Below are 22,056 nucleotides of genomic sequence, written 5' to 3' on the forward strand. Positions count from 1 at the left end.
TCTTATATAGCTGTAACATATCTCATGGATTTTGAACTCAATCCCATGGCTGATGAATACTAATACACCATACATTTTCTTAACAACACTGTGAACCTGCGCAATAGCTTTTATGTGGACCTCAAGACCTCTCTGATCCTCCACACTGCCTAGAGCCTTACCATACGTTCATTTGTGAGTCCAATTGAACCAATAGATCATTGTCCAAGCCCAGGTATGTCTATTTGTCAGTCCAATTGATCCAATAGATCAGTCCAGCAGATCCTGTCCAATCCCAAGTATGTCCATTTGTTTGGGAGTGATGATATTTTTTCAATAAGGCCTTGTGTAATGTACCAGAAAAGAGACCTAGTGCTTTGCTAGCTTAATCTGTACTTTTTACATCATTTAACTGAATGGGTACAATTTGTCTTTGAGGCATTTGTGACCAGTTATAAACTTTGTGGTGTTCTTTTTTTATTTTGAAGCACTTTGAAAGTGCTGTCTTAAGAAAACATTAGAATGACAGGGCGCAAAGTGCTTTGGGGTTTGCTCCCACAGCTGCTGTTTGAATGTCAGTGGTTTGAGATGTTCAAAATGTAGACAAACTCAAGTAAGCCATCCTTGCAGATGTATCTGATCATATTTCTCTGCTGAAGATATTTTACCCAAATAATCTTGAAGAGACTTAAACTTCTGGATTGAATTCTGAAGATACTAATTTTCAGCAGGAATAACTGAAGACAGAAATAATCCAGATGCTATGTTTTTTTGTTTTTGGAATGAACCTTGTTTTAGAGTTAATGTTGATGGTTTTTAGCAAGAGTACAGACCAGTTTGTGTATATGTGGTAAATGAATGTGAACTGTCCCTGCAACTGTAGTCATCCACCAGATGGAAAGGTTTCTTTTGTAATAACCTGAGGAAGCCCACTAATAACTATCTGTTTCTCAGGGTGAAGAACTGAATGCAGGGAGGATTGGCCTCACTATCGTGGTTTCTGGAATGGTTGGCTCCATTATCTGCGGAATCTGGTTGGATAAAACTCAAACGTACAAGTAAGAGTTCATGCCAAACAGCTCCCCACTATTTTCTTTCATTCTGAAAAACAAAATCTATGGTCTAATTACTGCCCACAACTCTGGGGAAGGGAAAGAAAGAGCATGGGATTAACTACTGAGTTCATTCGAAGTGCAGTAGGACAACAAATCCACAATGGTTCATTTACATTTAATAGAGGGAGGAAGACAATTTCTGGCCAGACGAGGCACTTAATTAGTCAGCACAGAATATTCTGGCCTGAAGTGCACAAACTGGGAGAATGAGTCTATACTACCATGACTGTTGAAGAGCAGTGGGATTAACACAAGTCCAGTTTTGGCTGGTGTGCGAGTTGGACCAATAGACCTCATCCTGTGCTGTAGAATTCTGTAGTTCTATAAAGAAGCAATATTGTCTTGACAATTGATAATATTGTGTGATGAGGTATTATGCACATTGTACTTCCCCGATAGCCAGGTTATTTGTAACTCCTTTCTACACATCCCTGGCCTGTGCCCTACACAGAAAGGTACAAAGGTTCCAAACACTGGGAGTAAGTGCATGACTGTCAGTGGATTGTCAGTTCAGTATTCTGAGACTGGTTTCCCTGTGAGTACATCATCACAAACTAACAGAGCTGATGTTAATCAGCTCTTTCTGCAATCCTGGTGCTGCACATGTGTCAGCATTTTCCTTTCGCTGGGGCAGGCTATATTATTTTGAGAGTTTGCTAGAGTTGAAAATTGATCTGCTCCACTGGGATGTTTGCTGTTATATCATCTTATTGTAACTACCAGACTGTAGTGTTTTAAATACCAGGTGCTTTAAAAAACAATTTTTCTGATTTCTTTTAGTTGTTTAAAATTGGAAAAGGTAGGTGAAGTAATGTTGAATCAGTCTGTGGTAGCCTTCGCTGTGTCGTGAGTGTGTATCCTTGATATAGTAGCTGTGTAATAAGAGTCACTTATTACTTCCATCTGTATCAGTGCAAAGTGGCTGAAAACACTCATAGCAATTGTGAACACTGGATCTCAGCAAGCCATGTCTAATCTGTGTGCTGGGTCCATGTGTGTAATTTGTTTTATATTGTCATTTATAGTACAGGTAGTCCCTGAGTTACGAACGTTCGACTTACAAACAACTTATACTTATGAACCAAGGCAGGAGAACGCCGTCTGCCATTTTAAGTGGTATTGCAACGCCTTCCGCCATTTTAAGTCATTGCCGTTTATACTGTGTTGAGTGTGTAATTTTGTATTTGGCATAAATTTTTCTTAGCAAGATTCACCCCTCTCCCCCCCTGCTTTTCCAGTCAGCTGGCTGGCGCTGTGAGATCAGTGCCAGGCTCCAGAACAGAGGTTCCTGAGTTTGATCCGGTGACAGACTGCTCCCAAGCATGCCAGGTTGAGGTTGAGCTCACAACTCGACCTCGTAAAAAAAAACCTGCCACCTCCAGTTTAAATTCCCACATGGAATATTGAAGAGGATCAAATACCCAAACCCAGACAGCCCCCACCTGTTCCATTTAACCTGTCTCACTGTGGTGGTCCTTAGGACTCAGCGGACCTTCGGAGCCGACGGAGGTCGGTCCCACCACCCACAGGGTTTCTGTACTGTTGACTGGAAGCGATCGCAATTGAAAATAAAGTGGAAATAATAAAGCGTTTGGAAAGAGGTGAAGCATCATCGGTCATTAGAAAAGCATTAGGCTACACAGTCCGTCAACGATCGAAACAATTTTAAAGGATAAAGTGAGAATAATGGAGCCTGTGAAAGGCCCTGCCCTGATGAGAGCTACAATTATTACTGAGCAACACAGTGGGTTAATTATTGGAATAGATACATTTCTTAAGTGTTTTATTTGCATAGAAAGGTAAAATATAAACTATATCCTAAAACAAACATTTGACTAACTGACGCTAAATAATACCGGATGTACTTGTTCTGGCTTACATACAAATCTGACTTAATGGCAGACTCAGGAACGGAACTCGTTCGTAACCCAGTGACTGCCTGTATAAACATGAAGGGTTGTTAGGCACTTTGCTAAGAATAGGGTTACATGCTGTTGTTCTCCATTGTAAGTATTTCATTTACTCTTGTTTTGATTTTTGCTGCTCTTGAGAAACTTGTTCCCATAACCACAGAACTTAAACTGGACATTACAGGTAAGTATCTTAAACAGTCTTCTGGGTTAGAATTGGCCAAATAAGTATCAGTCCTTCTTTGTGATTTGCTTCTGCATAAGTAAGAGAAAAATCTTTGCAAATTTAGAAACCCAAGTTTCGAGAGAAACTCAAGTCTATGTTCTATCTGAGAAGTGATTTTGAAGTCTACCACTCATCTCAGCAATGAAACACTGTTTCCTACTCACTCCAACCTCACTACCTTGGAACTAAGAGCTGCATCACCTTTTCCCATCTCTCAACAACCGCCATTGTAGCATTCATTGTAATTAGCATGCTTCATTGTTTTTTCTGTAGCTTTACTTAGTCCAGAGTGCAAAGGTCCAGGCTTTTCAAAGCCAGATACATCCTGGTAATGGTGCTAGCACCACAAGTTAACAGACTTCGGGAATCTCAATGAATGTTTAACCATTACTTTGGAATAAGGTACTTCACCATGGGAAGAAACAGGATACTTCAAAATCCTTAACAGCTGTAAGGGATGTATGCCATCTTGTCTGGGAAAGATGATACTGGTTTTTCTTAATGTACCAGTGGTACAGCTTCCTTTCTTCTTGATAAAAATAAAAGGCTTTGGTTAATTGTTAACAGGAGCATGGTAATTAAATTACTCGAGGAGAACCCAGATGCTTGAGTTCAAAATCCAAACAGCAGCTGGAAAGTTGAACTGTACATATCTGACTAAATATGGAAATACAGGACCATCATGACCATGAAAATCGCAGGATTGGTTCAGCAAAGTGACTTCACTGTCTTAAACTTGCATGTGATATGCTGACTCTGACGTAACCTAGCAAGTCCCTTGGCCTAGGGTGGCTTGAAATGGGCAAGAAATGTTGACCCAACCAGGAGCAACCACAGATTTGTGAACACATATATAAATCGATAATGAACTGGTCTATAAGACTATAATATAGAACATAGAATAGTACAGCACGTTACAGGCCCTTTGGCCCACAATGTTGTGCTGACCCTCAAACCCTGCCTCCCATATAACCCCCCACCTTAAATTCCTCCATATACCTGTCTAGTAGTCTCTTAAACTTCACTAGTGTACCTGCCTCCACCACTGACTCAGGCAGTGCATTCCACACACCAACCACTCTCTGAGTGAAAAACCTTCCTCTTATATCCCCCTTGAACTTCCCTCCCCTTACCTTAAAGCCATGTCCTCTTGTACTGAGCAGTGGTGCCCTGGGGAAGAGGCGCTGGCTGTCCACTCTATCTATTCCTCTTAATATCTTGTACACTTCTATCATGTCTCCTCTCATCCCCCTTCTCTCCAAAGAGTAAAGCCCTAGCTGCCTTAATCTCTGATCATAATCCATACTCTCTAAACCAGGCAGCATCCTGGTAAATCTCCTCTGTACCCTTTTCAATGCTTCCACATCCTTCCTACAGTGAGGCGACCAGAACTGGACACAGTACTCCAAGTGTGGCCTAACTAGAGTTTTATAGAGCTGCATCATTACATCGCATCTCTTAAACTCTATCCCTCGACTTATGAAAGCTAACACCCCATAAGCTTTCTTAACTACCCTATCTACCTGTGAGGCAACTTTCAGGGATCTGTGGACATGTACCCCCAGATCTCTCTGCTCCTCGACACTACCAAGTATCCTGCCATTTACTTTATACTCTGCCTTGGAGTTTGTCCTTCCAAAGTGTACCACCTCACACTTCTCTGGGTTGAACTCCATCTGCCGCTTCTCAGCCCACTTCTGCATCCTATCATTGTCTCTCTGCAATATTTGACAATCCTCTACACTATCTACAACACCACCAGCCTTTGTGTCGTCTGCAAACTTGCCAACTCACTCTTCTACGCCCACATCCAGGTCGTTAGTAAAAATCACAAAAAGTAGACATTCCAGAACAGATCCTCATGGGACACCACTAGTCACAACCCTCCAATCTGACTATACTCCCTCCACCATGACCCTCTGCCTTCTGCAGAGAAGCCAATTCTGAATCCACCTGGCCAAACTTCCCTGGATCCCATGCCTTCTGGCTTTCTGAATAAGCCTACCATGTGGAACCTTGTCAAATGCCTTACTAAAATCCATGTAGATCACATCCACTGCACTACCCTCATCTATATGCCTGTTCACCTCCTCAAAGAACTCTGTCAGGCTTGTTAGACACAATCTGCCCTTCACAAAGCCATGCTGACTGTGCCTGATCAGACCATGATTCTCTAAATGCCCATAGGTCCTATCTCTAAGAATCTTTTCCAACAGCTTTCCCACCACAGACGTAAGGCTCACTGGTCAGTAATTACCTGGACTATCCCTACTACCTTTTTTGAACAAGAGGACAACATTCGCCTCCCTCCAATCCTCCGGTACCATTCCCGTGGACAACGAGGACTATATCTAAAGTCAGATCTCACTGTGATCAAGGACAAGGACAGTGACCACAACTAGCTGTTGGAAAACCCCAAAAGGCTCACGAACTACACAGCTTTAAGAGCACAGGAAACGGATGCAGAATACATCCATGCGATGCTTCCAACTGCTCCACCATTCAGTTAGATCATAGCTGATCTACCATCTAATTCCCACTGACTCCTTTTGCTTGAGTGCACAGAAGTTTATTTAGTTTCAATATAATCAACGATACACATTAATCCCTCTCTGTGGGGAGAGTTCCAAAGATTCACAAACCTCTCTCTGAATGAAGAAGTTACTCTGACTCTGTCTGAAATTACCAGCTTTTGTACTGCACCTGCCATCAGCTTTAGCTCAAGTACACAACTCGTGAGCTGAGAGCACTAGTTTCCACCTTTGAGGAGAAGACAATGGAGTGAAGTTATTGCCAGTGTTTTGAGGTTGCTGAGCCTTTACAGGTATCAAAGTGGCATACAATATGATATGTTTTAACCTACAATTTGAGAAGAAGGGAAAATTGGGTGTGTCAATATTACAGTTGAACAAAGGGAACTATGGAGCTATGAGGGAGGAGCTGGCCAAAGTTCAATGGAACAATACCCCAGCAGGGTAGACAGTGGAACAACAATGGCAGGTATTTCTGGGAATAATGCAGAAGGTGCAGGATCGGTTCATTCCAAAGAGGAAGAAAAATCCTAAGGGAAGTAAAAGGCGGCCGTGGCTGACGAGGGAAGTAAAGGGCAGTATAAAAATAAAAGAGAAGAAGTATAACATAGCAAAGATGAGCGGGAAACCAGAGGACTGGGAAGCTTAAAGAGCAATAGAAGATAACAAAAAAGGCAATACGCCAAGAAAAAATGAGGTATGAAGGTAAACTAACCAAGAATATAAACAAGGATAGTAAAAGCTTCTTTAAGTATGTGAATAGCAAAAAAAATAGTTAAGACCAAAATTGGACCATTGAAGACAGAAAAGGGTGTATTTATTATGGGAAATAAGGAAATGGCAGATGAGTTGAACAAGTACTTTGGATCAGTCTTCACTAGGGAAGACGCAAACAATCTCCCAGATGTAATAGTGGCCAGAGGACCTAACGTAAAGGATGAACTGAAGGAAGTTTATATTAGGCAAGAAACGGTTAGACTGTTGAGTCTGAAGGCTGTTAAGTCCCCAGGACCTGATGGTCTGCATCCCAGGCTACTTAAAGAGGTGGCTCTAGAAATCGTGGAAGCATTGGTAATCATTTTCCAATGTTCTATAGATTCAGGAACAGTTCCTGCTGACTGGAGAGTGACTAATGTTGTCCCACTTTTCAAGAAAGGAGGGAGAGAGAAAACAGGGAATTATAGACTGGTTAGCCTGACGTCAGTGGTGGGAAAGATGCTGGAATCAATTATAAAAGATGAAATTACGACACATTTGGATAGCAGTAGAAGGATCAGTCCGAGTCAGCATGGGTTTATGAAGGAAAAATCATGCTTGACTAATCTTCTGGAGTTTTTTGAGGATGTAACTATGAAAATGGACAAGGGAGAGCCAGTGGATGTAGTGTACCTGGACTTCCAGAAAGTTTTTGATAAAATCCCACATAGGAGATTAGTGGACAAAATTAGGACACATGGTATTGGGGGCAGAGTACTGACATGGATTGAAAATTGGCTGGCTGACAGGAAACAAAGAGTAGCGATTAACGGGTCCCTTTCGGAATGGCAGGCTGTGACCAGTGGGGTACCGCAAGGTTCAGTGCTGGGACCACAGCTGTTTAGAATATACATTAATGATTTAGATGAAGGGATTAAAAGTAACATTAGCAAATTTGCTGATGACGCAAAGCTGGGTGGCAGTGTGAAACATCAGGAGGATGTTATGAGAATGCAGGGTGACTTGGACAGGTTAGGTGAGTGGGCAAATGTATGGCAGATGCAGTTTAATGTGGATAAATGTGAGATTATCCACTTTGGTGGCAAGAACAGGAAGGCAGATTACTGTCTAAATGGAGTCAAGTTAGGAAAAGGGGAAGTACAACGAGATCTAGGTGTTCTTGTACATCAGTCAATGAAAGCAAGCATGCAGGTACAGCAGGCAGTGAAGAAAGCTAATTGCATGCTGGCTTTTATAACAAGAGGAATTGAGTATAGGAGTAAAGAGGTTCTTCTGCAGCTGTACAGGACCCTGGTGAGACCCCACCTGGAGTATTGTGTGCAGTTTTGCTCTCCAAATTTGAGGAAGGACATTCTTGCTATTGAGGGAGTGCAGTGTAGGTTCACAAGGTTAATTCCCGGAATGGCGGGACTGTCATATTTTGAAAGATTGGAGCGACTGGGCTTGTATACACTGGAATTTAGAAGGATGAGAGGGGATCTGATTGAGACATATAAAATTATTAAGGGATTGGACACGCTGGAGGCAGGAAGCATGTTCCCGCTGATGGGTGAGTCCAGGACTAGAGGCCACAGTTTAAGAATAAGGGGTAGGCCATTTAGAACTGAGATGCGGAAAAACTTTTTCACCCAGAGAGTGGTGGATACGTGGAATGCTCTGCCCCAGAAGGCAGTGGAGGCCAAGTCTCTGGATGCATTCAAGAGAGAGTTAGATAGAGCTCTTATAGATAGCGGGGTCAGGGGATATAGGGAGAGGGCAGGAACGGGGTACTGATTGTGTATGATCAGCCATGATCACAGTGAATGGCGGTGCTGGCTAGAAGGGCCGAATGGCCTACTCCTGCACCTATTGTCTATTGTATTGTCTATACAGTGGCTTCTCTGATGCTATTTGCCACAACACTACACCTCACTTCAGGGCTCTGAGAGGCAGTTGTTTGCCCTGATGGTGATGATCTGTATTATACTCGAGGGCATCCACAAGATGCTAGAGAGTCAGACATGTCCCACCAACTGTTGTAGATGGAATATTACACTTTTCATAAGACCATAAGATACAGGAGCAGAATTAGGCCTTTTGGCCCATCAAGTCTGATCCACCATTTCATCATGGCTCATCCAGTATTTCTCTCAGCCCTAATTCCTGTCTTCTCCCCCATCCCTTCATGTTCTGACCAATTAAGAATCTATAAACCTCTGCCTTAAATATCCACAGATTCATCATTCTTTGGCTAAAGAAATTCCTCCTCATCTCCATTCCAAAAGATTGCCCCTCTATTCTAAGGCCGTGTCCTCTTGTCTCCCACCATAGGAAATATTCTCTCCACATCCACTCTACCAAGGCCTTTCACCATATGATAGGTTTCAATAAGGTCAGCCCTCATTCTTCTGAATTCTAATGAATACAGGCTCAGAGCCATCAAATGCTCTTCATATGACAAGCTAGTCAATCCTGGAATCATTTTTGTGTATCTCCTTTGATCTTTCACCAATTTCATCACCTCCTTTCGAAGATAAGGGGCCCAAACCTGCTCACAATATTCAAAGTGAAGCTTCACCAATGCTTTATAAAGTTTCAACATGACACCTTTGTGTTCAGTGCTCTTGAAATTAATGTTAACATTGCATTTACCTTCCTCACCATAGACTCGACCTGCAAATTAAGGCCAGAAGACCATAGGACAAAGGAGCAGAGTTAAGCCATTCAGTCCATTGATTCTGGTCCATCATTCCATCATGACTGATCCCAGATCCCACTCAACTACATACACCTGCCCTCTCACCATATTCTTTGATGCCCTGACCTATCAGAAAGTATCAACTTCCACTTTAAACATACCCATCAACTTGGCCTCCACTGCAGTCCATGGCAGAGCATTTCACAGATTCACTTCTCTCTGGCTAAAACAATTCCTCCTTAACTCTGTTCTAAAAGGTCACCCCTCAATTCTGAAATTGTGCCCTTTATTTCTGGATACCCCCACCAAAGGAAACGTCATCTCCACATCTGACTTATCGAGTCCTTTGAACATGTGGTAGATTTCAATAAGATCCCCATGCATTTTTCTAAATTCCAGTGAGTACAGGCCCAAAATGCAAAACACTGCTCATATGTTAACACCTTCACTCCATGAATCATCCTTGTGGATCTCCTCTGGACTCTTTCCAATGACAACACATCCTTTGTGAGATATCAGGCCCAAAACTGTTGACAATACTCCAAGAGCGGCCTGACTACTGTCTTATAAAGCCTCAACATTACCTGCTTGCTTTTATATTCTATTCTTCCTTGTAATAAATGCCAGCATTGCATTTGCCTTTTTTTTACCAAAGAGTCAACCTGTAAGTTAACCTTCTGGGAGTCTTGCACAAGGACTTCGAAATCCCTCTGCACCTCTTGATGTTTGAATTCAGCACAATTGTTCCTTGTACTAAAATACATTATCATACATTTCCCAACACTGTATTCCATCTGCCACTTTTTTTACCCATTCTTCCAATTTGTATGAGTCCTTCTGTAATCACATTGCGCCCTCAGCACTACCTACCCCTTCACCTGTCTTTGTATCATCTGCAAACACTGCCACATTCCATTATCTAAATCATTGAAAAACAATATGAAAAGCAGTGATCCCAATACTCACCCCTGAGGAACACTACTAGTCATTGGCAGCCAACTAGAAAAGGCCCCTTTTATTCCAACTCATTGCCTCCTGCCTGTCAGCCATTCCACTATCCATGCCAGTAACTTCCCTGTTAACATCACAGGATTTTATCTTGTTAAGCAGCCTCATTGTGTGGCATCTTATCAGATGCCTTCGGAAAATCCAAGTAAACGACATTCACTGACTGTCCTTTCACCACCCTGCTTGTTACTTTCTCAAAGAACTCTTAACAAACTTGACAGGCAAGATTTCTCTTTACAGGAACCATGCTGACTTTGACTTATTTTATCATTAGTCTTCAAGTACCCCAAAACCTCATGCTTAATAATAGAATCAAACACTTTCCCAACCACTGAGGTTAGGCTAACTGGCCTATAATTTCTTTTGCCTTCTTCCCTTCTTAAAGAGTGGAGTGAAATTTGCAATTTTCCAGTCCTCCAGAACCATGCCAGAATCAAGTGATTCTCGAAAGATCATGACCAACTCTTTCATTATCTCTTCAGCAACCTCTCTCAGGATTCTAGTAGGTAGGTAGTCCATCTGTCCAGGTGATCTTTGAGTTTGCCTAGCACTTTCTCCCTTGCAATAGGAATGACACTTACTCCTGCCCCCTGACACAGACCCCTAGCACAGTGCTCGTGTCTTCCACGGTGAAGACTAATGCAAAGTACTCATTAAGTTCATCTGTCATTTCTTTGTACTCCATATCTACCTCTTTCAAGTGGTCCAATATCACCTCTTAACTCTCTTTTACTCTTTAGAAAACTGAAAAAAAAACTTAGTGTCCTGCTTTATAGTATTGGCTAGCTTGCCCTCATATTTAATCTTTTCTCCTCTTATAGCTTTTTTAGTTGTTTTTTGTTGGATTTTAAAAGTTTCCCAATCATCCAACTTCCTAGGCCAGACAGCATCTGTGGAAAAGAGTACAGTTGACATGTTGGGCTGAGACCATTTGGCTGGACTGGAGAAAAAATGCTGAGGAGTTGATTTAAAAGGTGGGGGAGGGGGGGAGAGAAACAAAAAGTGATAGGTGAAACCTGAACAGGGAGGGACAAAGGAAAGAGCTGGGAAGTTGATTGGTGAAAGAGACAGAAAGCCATGAAAGAAAGGAAAGGGGGAGGACCACCAGAGGGAGGAAATGGGCAGGCAATGAGATAAGGTGAGGGAGGGAAAAGGGGTTGGGAAATGGTGCCAGAGAAGATGGGGTTGGGGGCATACCGTAAGTTCAAGAAATTGATGTTCATGCCATCATGTTGGAGGCTACCCAGACAGAATATAAGGTGTTGTTCCTCCAACCTAAGTGTGGCCTCATCACGACATTGGAGGCCATGGATAGACATATCAGAATGAGAAAGGGAAGTGGAACTAAAATGGCTGGCTACTGTGAGATCCCGCTTTTTCTGGCAGATGAAGTGTAGGAGCTTGGCGAAGCAGTCTCCCAATCTACGCTGGGTCTCATTGATATACAGGAAGCCAAACCAGGAGCACCGGACACAATATATGACCCCAACAGATTCATAGGTGAGGTGTCGCCTCACTTGGAAGGACTGTTTAGGGCCCTGAGTGGTAGTGAGGGAGGAGGTGTAGGGGCAGGTGTAGCGCTTGTTCCACTTGCAAGGACCAGGAGGGAGATTAGTGGGGAGGGATGAATGGCCAAGGGAGTCTCATAGGGAACAATCCCTGAAGAGCACATAAAGTGGGGGAAGGGAAGAAAAGATGTGCTTGCTGGTGGGATCCTGTTGGAGATGGTGAAGTTTTGGAGAATTATGCGTTTGATGCAGAAGCTGGTGGTGTAGTACTTAATCTCTTCAGATTTCACCTATCACCTTGTGTTTTTCTCTCCACTTTCCCCCCCCCCCCCATCGTTTTTTTTTCTGCACTCCTGCCAAAAAATCTTGGCCCAAAATGTTGTCTGTTTTTTTCCATAGATGCCGCCTAGCCTTCTGAGTACATCCAGCATTTTGAGTGTGTTGCTTGGATTTCCAGTAACTGCAGAGTTTCTCTTGTTATCCAACTTCTCATGCACTTTTGATAGCTTATATGCCCTTTCCTTGGCTTTTATGCAATCCTGAGTTTACCTTGCCTAGTTCTGCAATTTGAGAACTACTATTTCTGTGGGGAATATCTATCCTGTGCCTTGTCAACTATTCCCAGAAATTTCAGCAACCTCTGTTCTGCCGTCATCTGTGCCAGTAACCACCTCCGATCCACTTGGGCAAGCTCCACTCTCATTGTCTGTTATTCCCATTATTCCGTTGTGATACTGATATATGTGCCTTGTGCTTCTCCCTCTCAAACAGTAGTAAGAATTCAGTCATATTATGATCACTGTCACCTAAGAGTTCCTTTACATTAAGCTCCCTAAGAAAACCATAAGCAGAATTGGGCTATTTGGCCTATTGAGTCTGCTCTGCCATTCATTCATGGCTGATGCTTTTCACTTCATCAACCCTATACCCCGGACGTCTCCCCATAACCTTTGATCCCATGTCCAATCAAGAACCTATCAATCTCTGCCTCTGCATTAGATAAGGTACCCTATGCAAGGCTTATTGAGAAAGTAAGGAGGCATAGGTTCCAAGGGGACATTGCTTTGTGGATCCAGAACTGGCTTGCCCACAGAAGGCAAAGAGTGGTTGTAGATGGGTCATATTCTGCATAGAGGTTGGTCACACGGAGGTGTGCCTGATGGATCTGTTCTGGGACCCCTACTCTTCGTGATTTTTATACATGACCTTGATGAAGAAGTGGATGTATGGTTTAGTAAATTTGCTGATGACACAGAGGTTGGAGGTGTTGTGGATAGTGTGGAGGGCTGTTAGAGGTTAAAGCAGGACATTAATAGGATGCAAAACTGTGCTGAGAAGTGGCAGATGGAGTTCAACTCAGATGAGTGTGAGATGGTTCATTTTGGTAGGTCAAATATGATGACAGAATATAGCATTAATGGTAAGACTTTTGGCAGTGTGGAGGATCAGAATGATCTTGGGGTCCGAGTCCATAGGACACTCAAGGCTGCTGTGCAGGTTGACTCTGTGGTTAAGAAAGCATACGGTGCATTGGCCTTCATCAACTGTGATTTTGAATTTAGGAGCTGAGGGGTAATGTTGCGACAGAAATGGTTTCACATTACATAAAATCATTAATGGTAATGTTGCAACTAAATAGGACGCTTGGGTAATGTTGCAGCTATGTAGAACCCTGGTCAGACCCCACTTGGAGTACTGTGCTCATTTCTGGTTGCCTCACTATAGGATGTGGAAACCATAGAAAAGATGCAGAGGAGATTTACAAGCATGTTGCCTGGATTGAGGAGCATGCCTTATGAGAATAGGTTGTGTGAACTTGGTCTTTTCTCCTTGGAGCAGCAGAGGATGAGAGGTGACCTGACAGAAATGTATAAGATGATGAGAGGCAATGATTGTGTGGATAGTCAGAGGCTTTTTCTCAGGGCTGAAATGGCTAACACGACAGGGCTATGGGTAACCCAAGGTAATTTCTAAAGTAAGTACAGGTTCGGCACAGCATTGTGGGCTGAAGGCCTGTATTATGCAGCAGGTTTTCTATGCTTATATGGTAGAGGGGTAAGTAGTGTTGAGCAAACAGGTAGGCTGCAGTGCAGCTAGGACAGATTACGGGAATGGACAAGAAAATAGCAAAATACAATATTGGAAATTGCGTGGTCATGTACTTTGGTAGTAGAAATAAATGTGTGGACTATTTTCTAAATGGGTAGGAAATTCAAAAATCTGAGATGCAAAGGGACGTAAGGGTTAATTTGCAGGTCAAGCCGGTGGTGAGGAAGGCAAATACAATGTTACATTCATTTCAAGAGGTGTAGAAAAAAGAGCAAGGATGTGATACTGAGGCTTTATAAGGCATTTGTGAGGCCTCACCTTGAGTATTGTGAATAGTTTTAGGCTCCTGATCTAAGAAAAGAAATGGAGGCATTGGAGAGGATTCAGAGGACATTCACAAGGATGATTCCAGGAATGAAAGGGTTACCATATGAGGAATGCTTGATAGCTCTTGGTCTGAATTGGCTAGAATTTAGGGGGGGGGGGGGGGGTCTCATTGAAACCTTTTGAATGTTGAAAGGCCTAGACAGAGTAGATGTGGAAATGATGTTTCCAATGGTGGGGGAGTCTAGGACAAGAGGGCACAGCCTCAGGATAGGGGTGTGTCCATCTAAAACAGAGACGTGGAGAAATTTCTTTAACCAGAAGGTGGCAAATTTTCAGAATCTGTTACCATAAGCAAATGTGGAGGCCAGGTTGTTGGGTGTATTTACAACACAATACAGGCCCTTCAGCCCACAAAGATGTGCCGTACATGTCCTTACCTGAGAAATTACCTAGGGTTAAACATAGCCCTCTGTTTTTCTGAGCTCCATATATCTGTCCATGAGTCTCTTAAAAGACCCTATTGTATCCACCTCCACCACCGTTGCCAGCAGGCCATTCCACGCACTCACCACTCTCTGCGTAAAAAAACTTAGCCCAGACATCTCTTCTGTACCTGCTTCCAAGAAACTTAAAACAAGCCATTTCTGCCCTGGGAAAAAGCCTCTGACTATCCACGCGATCAGTGCCTCTCATCATCTTATACACCTCTATCAAGTCACCTCTCATCCTCCGTCGTTCCAAAGAAAAAAAGCCGAGTTCATTCAACCTATTCTCATAAAGGCATGCTCCCCAATCCAGGCAACATCCTTGTAAATCTCCTATGCACCCTTTCTATGGTTTCCACATTCTTCCTGTAGTGAGGTGACCGGAACTGAGCATGGTACTCCAAGTGGGGTCTGACCAGGGCCCTATATAGCTGCAACATTACCTCTCGGCTCCTAAATTCAATACCACGATTGATGAAGGCCAATGCATCGTATGCCTTCTCAACCACAGAGTCAACCTGCGCAGCTGCTTTGAGGGTCCTATGGACTCGGACCCGAAGATCCCTCTAATCCTCCACACTGCCAAGAGTCTTCCCATTAATGCTATATTCTGCCATCATATCTGACCTACGAAAATGAACCACTTCACACTTATCTGAGTTGAACTCCATCTGCCACTTCTCAGCACAGTTTTGTATCCTATCAATGTCCCACTGTAACCTCTGACAGCCCTTCACACTATCCACAACACCCCCAAACTTTGTGTCATCAGCAAATTTACTAACCCATCCCTCCACTTCCTCATCCAGGTCATTTATAAAAATCACAAATAGTAGGGGTCCCAGAACAGATTCCTGAGGCACACTACTGGTCACCGACCTCCATACAGAATATGACCCATCTATAACCACTCTTTGCTTTCTGTGGGTAAGCCAGTTCTGGATGCACAAAGCAATGTGCCCTTGGATCCCATGCCTCCTTACTTTCTCAATGAGCCTTGCATGGAGTACTTTATCAAATGCCTTGCTGAAATCCATATACACTACATCTACTTCTCTACCTTCATCAATGTGTTTAGTCACATCCTCAAGAAATTTAATCAGTCTCGTAAGTCACGACCTGCCCTTGACAAAGCCATGCTGACTATTCCTAATCATATTATATCTCTCCAAATGTTCATAAATCCTGCCTCTCAGGATCTTCTCCATCAACTTACCAACCACTGAAGTAAGACCCACTGATCTGTAATTTCCTTAGCTATCCCTACTCCCTTTCTAGTGGATGTGGTGGATGTCCATGTAGTAGTTGCATTATATTGTGTACTGTATATACATGTGAATGTGTGTGTGTGTGTGAGTATGTAATATGTAAATTTTATGTATATGTACATACGTGTGTGTGTATTTGTACATAAGTTGAGATGCATTCTGTAATGAGTTGGAGTTTAGTTAAGCAGAGAGGAGTGTTATTTATTTAATATTTAAGTATTTGATATTGTAAATACATTGTTTGATTAAGCATTCTTGTTCGTTTAAATCATTCATTACACGTTATATGTTAAAATAAGTGAATTGCATATGTCATGACACTACCATGTGATATGCGCTCATGTCGTTTAAAGTAAAAAATAAAGTTAGACTCTCCATCTTTTCCTTGAAATTAGTTTTTGTTTTGGGGAGTTACAAAATATAACAGTTCCTTCTAATTATTTTTTAAGGCTGCACAGACCAACCATTGCACCGAGCAGAAAAATTTCACATGCCCTAAAAATTGTGTGGCACTATAATAAAGCATTGTATAAAAGAAGATTCCAGCTGTGCGGAAGCATTTCAGTTGCTGCGCTGATGCACACCCATGCAGCTTAGAGAGAGCAGCGCTGTTACTGGCAAGACCCTTAACAGTGTTTATGTGCAGTGAGATTCTATAGTTCAAGTTCATAGTTTCTTACACAGGTTGATAGGGTGTTAGATAAGTTATTATTTATTAGTTGAGGAGCTGAGCTGGGAAGGTACGTTGCAGATTTGTAGAACTATAGTAACGCCTCATCGGGAGTATTGTATGCAGTTCTGGTCACCCCATTATAGGAAGGATGCAAGGATTTTGGAGTGGGTGCAGAAGAGGTTTGCCTGGATTAGAGGTCATGTGCCAAAACAAGAGTTTGAATGGACTTGGGTTGTTCTCCCTACAGCATTGGAGACCGAGGGGAGACCTAATAGAGATTTATAAGATTATGAGAAGCACAGATAGAATAGTCAGCCAGTATCTTTTTCCTTGGGTTGAGATGTCTAATATAACAGAGGGCGTGTGCTTATGAAGCTCAAAAGCGATGTGTGGGGCAAGGTTTTTTCCAGAGTGTGGTGGGTGTCTGGAATGTGCTACCTGATGTGGTGGTGGACACAACTACAATAGGGACATTCAAGAAGCTCTTAGATAGGTCCATGAATGTACTGGAAATGGAGCAATATGGATATTGTTTAGGGAGAACGGATTACTTCATCTGGCCATTGATTTAACGGTGCAACATTGTGGTCCAAAGGGTCTGTCCTGTGATGTTCTTCTCTAGATTCACACTTAACAGTATACCAAAAATTCCAGCATGTCAGGAGGTAGACAGTTGCCTCATATACCGTCTAGGTAGTCTCCAGCCTCGTGGCATGAACATTGAATTCCCCAGTTCCCTTCCCCCCCTTCCCCCATCCCAGTTTCACTCTGCCTCCTCCTCCAGCTGCCTATCACCTCCCTCATGGTTCCGCCTCCTTCTACTACCCATAGTGCTTTCCCCTTACATTGCTTCTTCACCTTTCCTGCCTATCCACTCCCTGCTTCCCCTCCCCCACCCCTTGATCTTCCCCTTACTGGTTTTTCACCTGGCACCTATCAGCCTTCTCCTTCCCACCTTCTTTATAGGGTCCCTGCCCCCTCCTTCTTCAGTCCTGATGAATCCAGATATGACTTCTGTAAAGCCATCAGAGATGTTAAGAGACAAAATCAGTCTGAAATGTAGTTCCTGATCAGATGTCCATAGTGGCAGGACTTAGATACCATAGCAGGATACAAAACCAAGTCAGGCAGCATTGCTGACAACAGCAAATCCTTTCCCAATGAGCTTAATGCATTCTGTCAACACACACAAAATGCTGGTGGAACACAGCAGACCAGGCAGCATCGATAAGGAGAAGCACTGTTGACTTTTGGGCCGAGACCCGGTGTCAGGACTAACTGAAAGGAAAGATAGTAAGAGATTTCAAAGTAGGAGGGGTTGGGGGAAATGCGAAATGATGAGAGAAGAACGGAGGGGGTGGGATGAAGCTAAGAGCTGGAAAGGTGATTGGCGAAAGTGATACAGAGCAGGAGAAGGGAATCATGGGACTGGAGGCCTAGAGAGAAAGAAAAGGGGAGGGGAGCACCAGAGGGAGATGGAGAACAGGCAGAGTGATGGGCAGGGAGAGAGGGAAAAAAAACAAACAACTAAATATGTCAAGGATGGGGTAAGAAGGGGAGGAGGGGCATTAATGGAAGTTAGAGAGGTCAGTGTTCATGCTGGAGGTTGGAGGCTACCCAGCAGGTATATGAGGTGTTGTTCCTCCAACCTGAATGTGGCTTCATCTTGACAGTAGATAGTAGCCATGGATAGACATATCAGAATGGGAATGGGACATGGAATTAAAATGTGTGGTCACTGGGAGATCCTGCTTTCTCTGGCAGACAGAGCGTAGGTTTTCAGCAAAACGGTCTCCCAGTCTGCATCGGGTCTCACCAATATATAAAAGGCCACACTGGGAGCACCTGACGCAGTATACCACACCAGCTGACTCACAGGTGAAGTGTCGCCTCACCTGGAAGGACTATCTGGGGCCCTGAATGGTGGTGAGGGAGGAAGTGTAAGGGCAGATGTAGCACTTGTTTTGCTTGCATGCATTCTATTCATGGTTTGAGCAGTGGGGGTTGGAATGTCACCATCTATCCCGAAAGTCTCCAATGTGCCTGAACCCACACTCACCAATGTAGACATAAGATCAGTCTTCTGGAGACTGAACCCATGGAAAGCATCTGGTTCAGAGTGTGTCTCTGGCCTATCTTTAGACTCTGTGCAGATCAGTTGGCTGAGCTACTTACAAACATATTAACTTCACCCTACTTTAGCTTCCACTTGCTTTAAGAAGACCACTATCATCTCAGTAACTAAGAAAAACAAGGTAACATATCTTAATGTGTACCACCCATTGGCTCCAGCACCCACCATCATAAAGTTCTTCAAGAGGCTTGTCATGGCACCCATCAGTTGCAGTTTTCCAGACAACCTTGACCCATTGCAATTTGCCTTCCGCTGATAAAGGTCTACAATGAACACCAACTCTCTAACCTTACACTCATCTCTGGAGCATTTGGAGAGCAAAAAGACCTACTGTATGTCAAATTATTTTTTTATTAACATCAACTCTGCTTTCAGCACTATAATTCCAACTAAACTTATTCCCAAATTTATAATCATGAGACTCAAAACTTCCCTATACAATTAGATGCTTAGCTTTCTGACAAACAGACTGCAACCAGTAAGAAGAGCGACATCTTTGTTATGATTATTCTCAACTCTAGCACCCCACAAGGCAGTATATTCAGGGCCTACTCTACTCCCTGTACACTCATGACTTAATGGCCAGATTCTGCTCTACTGTGTCTACAAGTTTGCAGATGATACCAAGGTAGTGGGCCATATCTCAAATAATGATGTGTTGGAGTATAGGGAAAACCTAGTGATATCATGGAAGCCAGACTCCCCTTCATGGACTGGACCTATACTTCTCACTACTTTGGAAAAGCAGCCAATTTAACCATAAACCACACCCACCCCAGATATTCTCTCTTCTCCCCCTTCCCATCATGCAACAGATACAAAAGCCTGAAAGCACCTACCACCTTCTACCCCACTGTTAGAAGACTACTAAGTAATTCCCTAGTATAATAATCATGGACTCTTGACCTCACAATCTATTTTGTTCTAACCTTGCACCTTACTGTTTATCTGCACTACTCTTTGGCTGTCCATCGATTTCGATGTTGACTGAGGCCTGGTCAAGGCTGTATGGAAGACCGGCAGTTGCCCATGCTACAAGTCTCCCCTCTCCATGCACCGATGTTGTCCAAAGGAAGGGCACTAGGCTGATACAGCTTGGCACCAGTGTTGTCACAGAGCAATGTGTGGTTAAGTGCCTTGCACAAGGATACAACACGCCGCCTCAGCTGAGGTTCGAACTAGCGACCTTCAGATTACTAGACCAATGCCTTAGCCACCTGGCCACGCACCAAAATGCACTAAACTCTCTCTGTACCTGTTACATATTATTCTGCATCCTGTTAATGTACTACCTCAATTCACTGTTCTGTATGAACAGTATGCAAGACAATCTTTTCATGTGCATCAGTACATGTGACAATAATAACCCTATTTACTAAGTTACAATTTAGGTAGTGTTTTAGTGGGCCTCCTCCCTCTGGTAGATGCTTGTTGCTGCTTTTGGCACGTGAGCCATTATTAACTTGTTTGTGCTAGAATATTACAAAGATGAAGTTGTTTGTGCATTGCACTTCAATTGATGTCACTGCTAAATGCCAAAATGTCTCCATGCATGAGCACATTATAAGGAGAGTATAAGGAGTCAGGAAGGCAGTTAAGAAGAAGGACCGCAAAGGTAGCAATCTCGGGATTACTGCCTGTGCCACGCGACAGTGAGAGTAGGAATAGAATTAGGTGGAGGATGAATGCGTGGCTGTGGGATTGGAGCAGGGGGCAGGGATTCAAGTTTCTGGATCATTGGGACCTCTTCTGGGGCAGAAAGGACCTGTTCAAGAAGGACGGGTTACACTTGAATCGTGGGGGGACCAATATCCTAGCGGGGAGGTTTGCTAGGGCTACAGGGCGGACTTTAAACTAGTAAGATGGGGGGGGCGGGAGACTATTTGAGGAGGCTATGGGAGAGGAGGTTAGTTCACCAGTGGAGCAAGTAAATAGACATTGTGTGAGGGAGGAAAGGCAGGTGATGGAGAAGGGATGCGCTCAGCCCGAAGATGTAGGGGAGAAGAAAGAAAAGGATAATAAATTTGAATGCATTGTTAGGGATGGAAAGAGAGGAGGAGATGGAGAGTATCTTAAATGTATCTATTTTAATGCTAGGAGCATTGTAAGAAAGGTGGATGAGCTTAAAGCGTGGATTGATACCTGGAATTATGATGTTGTAGCTATTAGTGAAACATGGTTGCAGGAAGGGTGTGATTGGCAACTAAATATTCCTGGATTTAGTTGCTTCAGATGTGATAGAGTAGGAGGGGCCAGAGGAGGAGGTGTTGCATTGCTTGTCCGAGAAAATCTTATGGCGGTGCTTTGGAAGGATAGATTAGAGAGCTGCTCTAGGGAGGCCATTTGGGTGGAATTGAAGAATGGGAAAGGTGCAGTAACACTGATAGGAGTGTATTATAGGCCACGTAATGGGGCGCGTGAGTTGGAAGAGCAAATGTGTAAGGAGATAGCAGATATTTGTAGTAAACACAAGGTGGTGATTGTGGGAGATTTTAATTTTCCACACGTAGACTGGGAAGCTCATTCTGTAAAAAGGCTGGATGGTTTAGAGTTTGTGAAATGTGTGCAGGATAGTTTTTTGCAACAATACATAGAAGTACCGACTAGAGATGGGGCAGTGTTGGATCTCCTGTTAGGGAATGCGATAGGTCAGCTGACAGATGTATGTGTTGGGGAGCACTTCGGGTCCAGTGATCACAATAGCATTAGCTTCAATATAATTATGGAGAAGGACAGGACTGGACCTAGAGTTGAGATTTTTGATTGGAGAAAGGCTAACTTTGAGGGAATGCGAAGGGATTTAGAGAGAGTGGATTGGGTCAAGTTGTTTTATGGGAAGGATGTAATAGAGAAATGGAGGTCATTTAAGGGTGAAATTATGAGGGTACAGAATCTTTATGTTCCTGTTAGGGTGAAAGGAAAGGTTAAAGGTTTGAGAGCACCATGGTTTTCAAGGGATATTAGAAATTTGGTTCAGAAAAAGAGGGATGTCTACAATAGATATAGGCAGCATGGAGTAAAGGAATTGCTCGAGGAATATAAAGAATGTAAAAGGAATCTTAAGAAAGAGATTAGAAAAGCTAAAAGAAGATACGAGGTTGGTTTGGTAAATAAGGTGAAAGTAAATCCGAAAGGTTTCTACAGTTATATTAAAAGCAAGAGGATAGTGAGGGATAAAATTGGCCCCTTAGAGAATCAGAGTGGTCAGCTATGTGTGGAACCGAAGGAGATGGGAGAGATTTTGAATGATTTCTTCTCTTCGGTATTCACTAAGGAGAAGGATATTGAATTGTCTAAGGTGTGGGAAACAAGTAAGGAAGTTATGGAACCTATGACAATTAAAGAGGTGGAGGTACTTGCGCTTTTAAGAAATTTAAAAGTGGATAAATCTCTGGGTCCTGACAGGATATTCCCCAGGACCTTGAGGGAAGTTTGTGTAGAAATAGCAG

General features: G+C 43.1%; 1 protein-coding gene across 3 annotated transcripts in view; it reads left to right on the forward strand.

Annotated features, from left to right (window-relative positions):
• Positions 1-22,056, forward strand: part of LOC132390384 (heme transporter FLVCR2-like) — a 264,051-nt gene that overhangs the window by 117,720 nt on the left and 124,275 nt on the right. For all 3 annotated transcript variants that reach the window (XM_059963006.1, XM_059963011.1, XM_059963001.1), the window contains exon 5: positions 934-1,037. In XM_059963006.1, coding sequence (XP_059818989.1) covers positions 934-1,037 — 104 coding nt within the window. The remainder of the gene's footprint in view (positions 1-933; positions 1,038-22,056) is intronic.

The sequence above is a fragment of the Hypanus sabinus genome, chromosome 2 (genome assembly GCF_030144855.1).
Source record: "Hypanus sabinus isolate sHypSab1 chromosome 2, sHypSab1.hap1, whole genome shotgun sequence".
Lineage (NCBI taxonomy): Eukaryota > Metazoa > Chordata > Chondrichthyes > Myliobatiformes > Dasyatidae > Hypanus > Hypanus sabinus.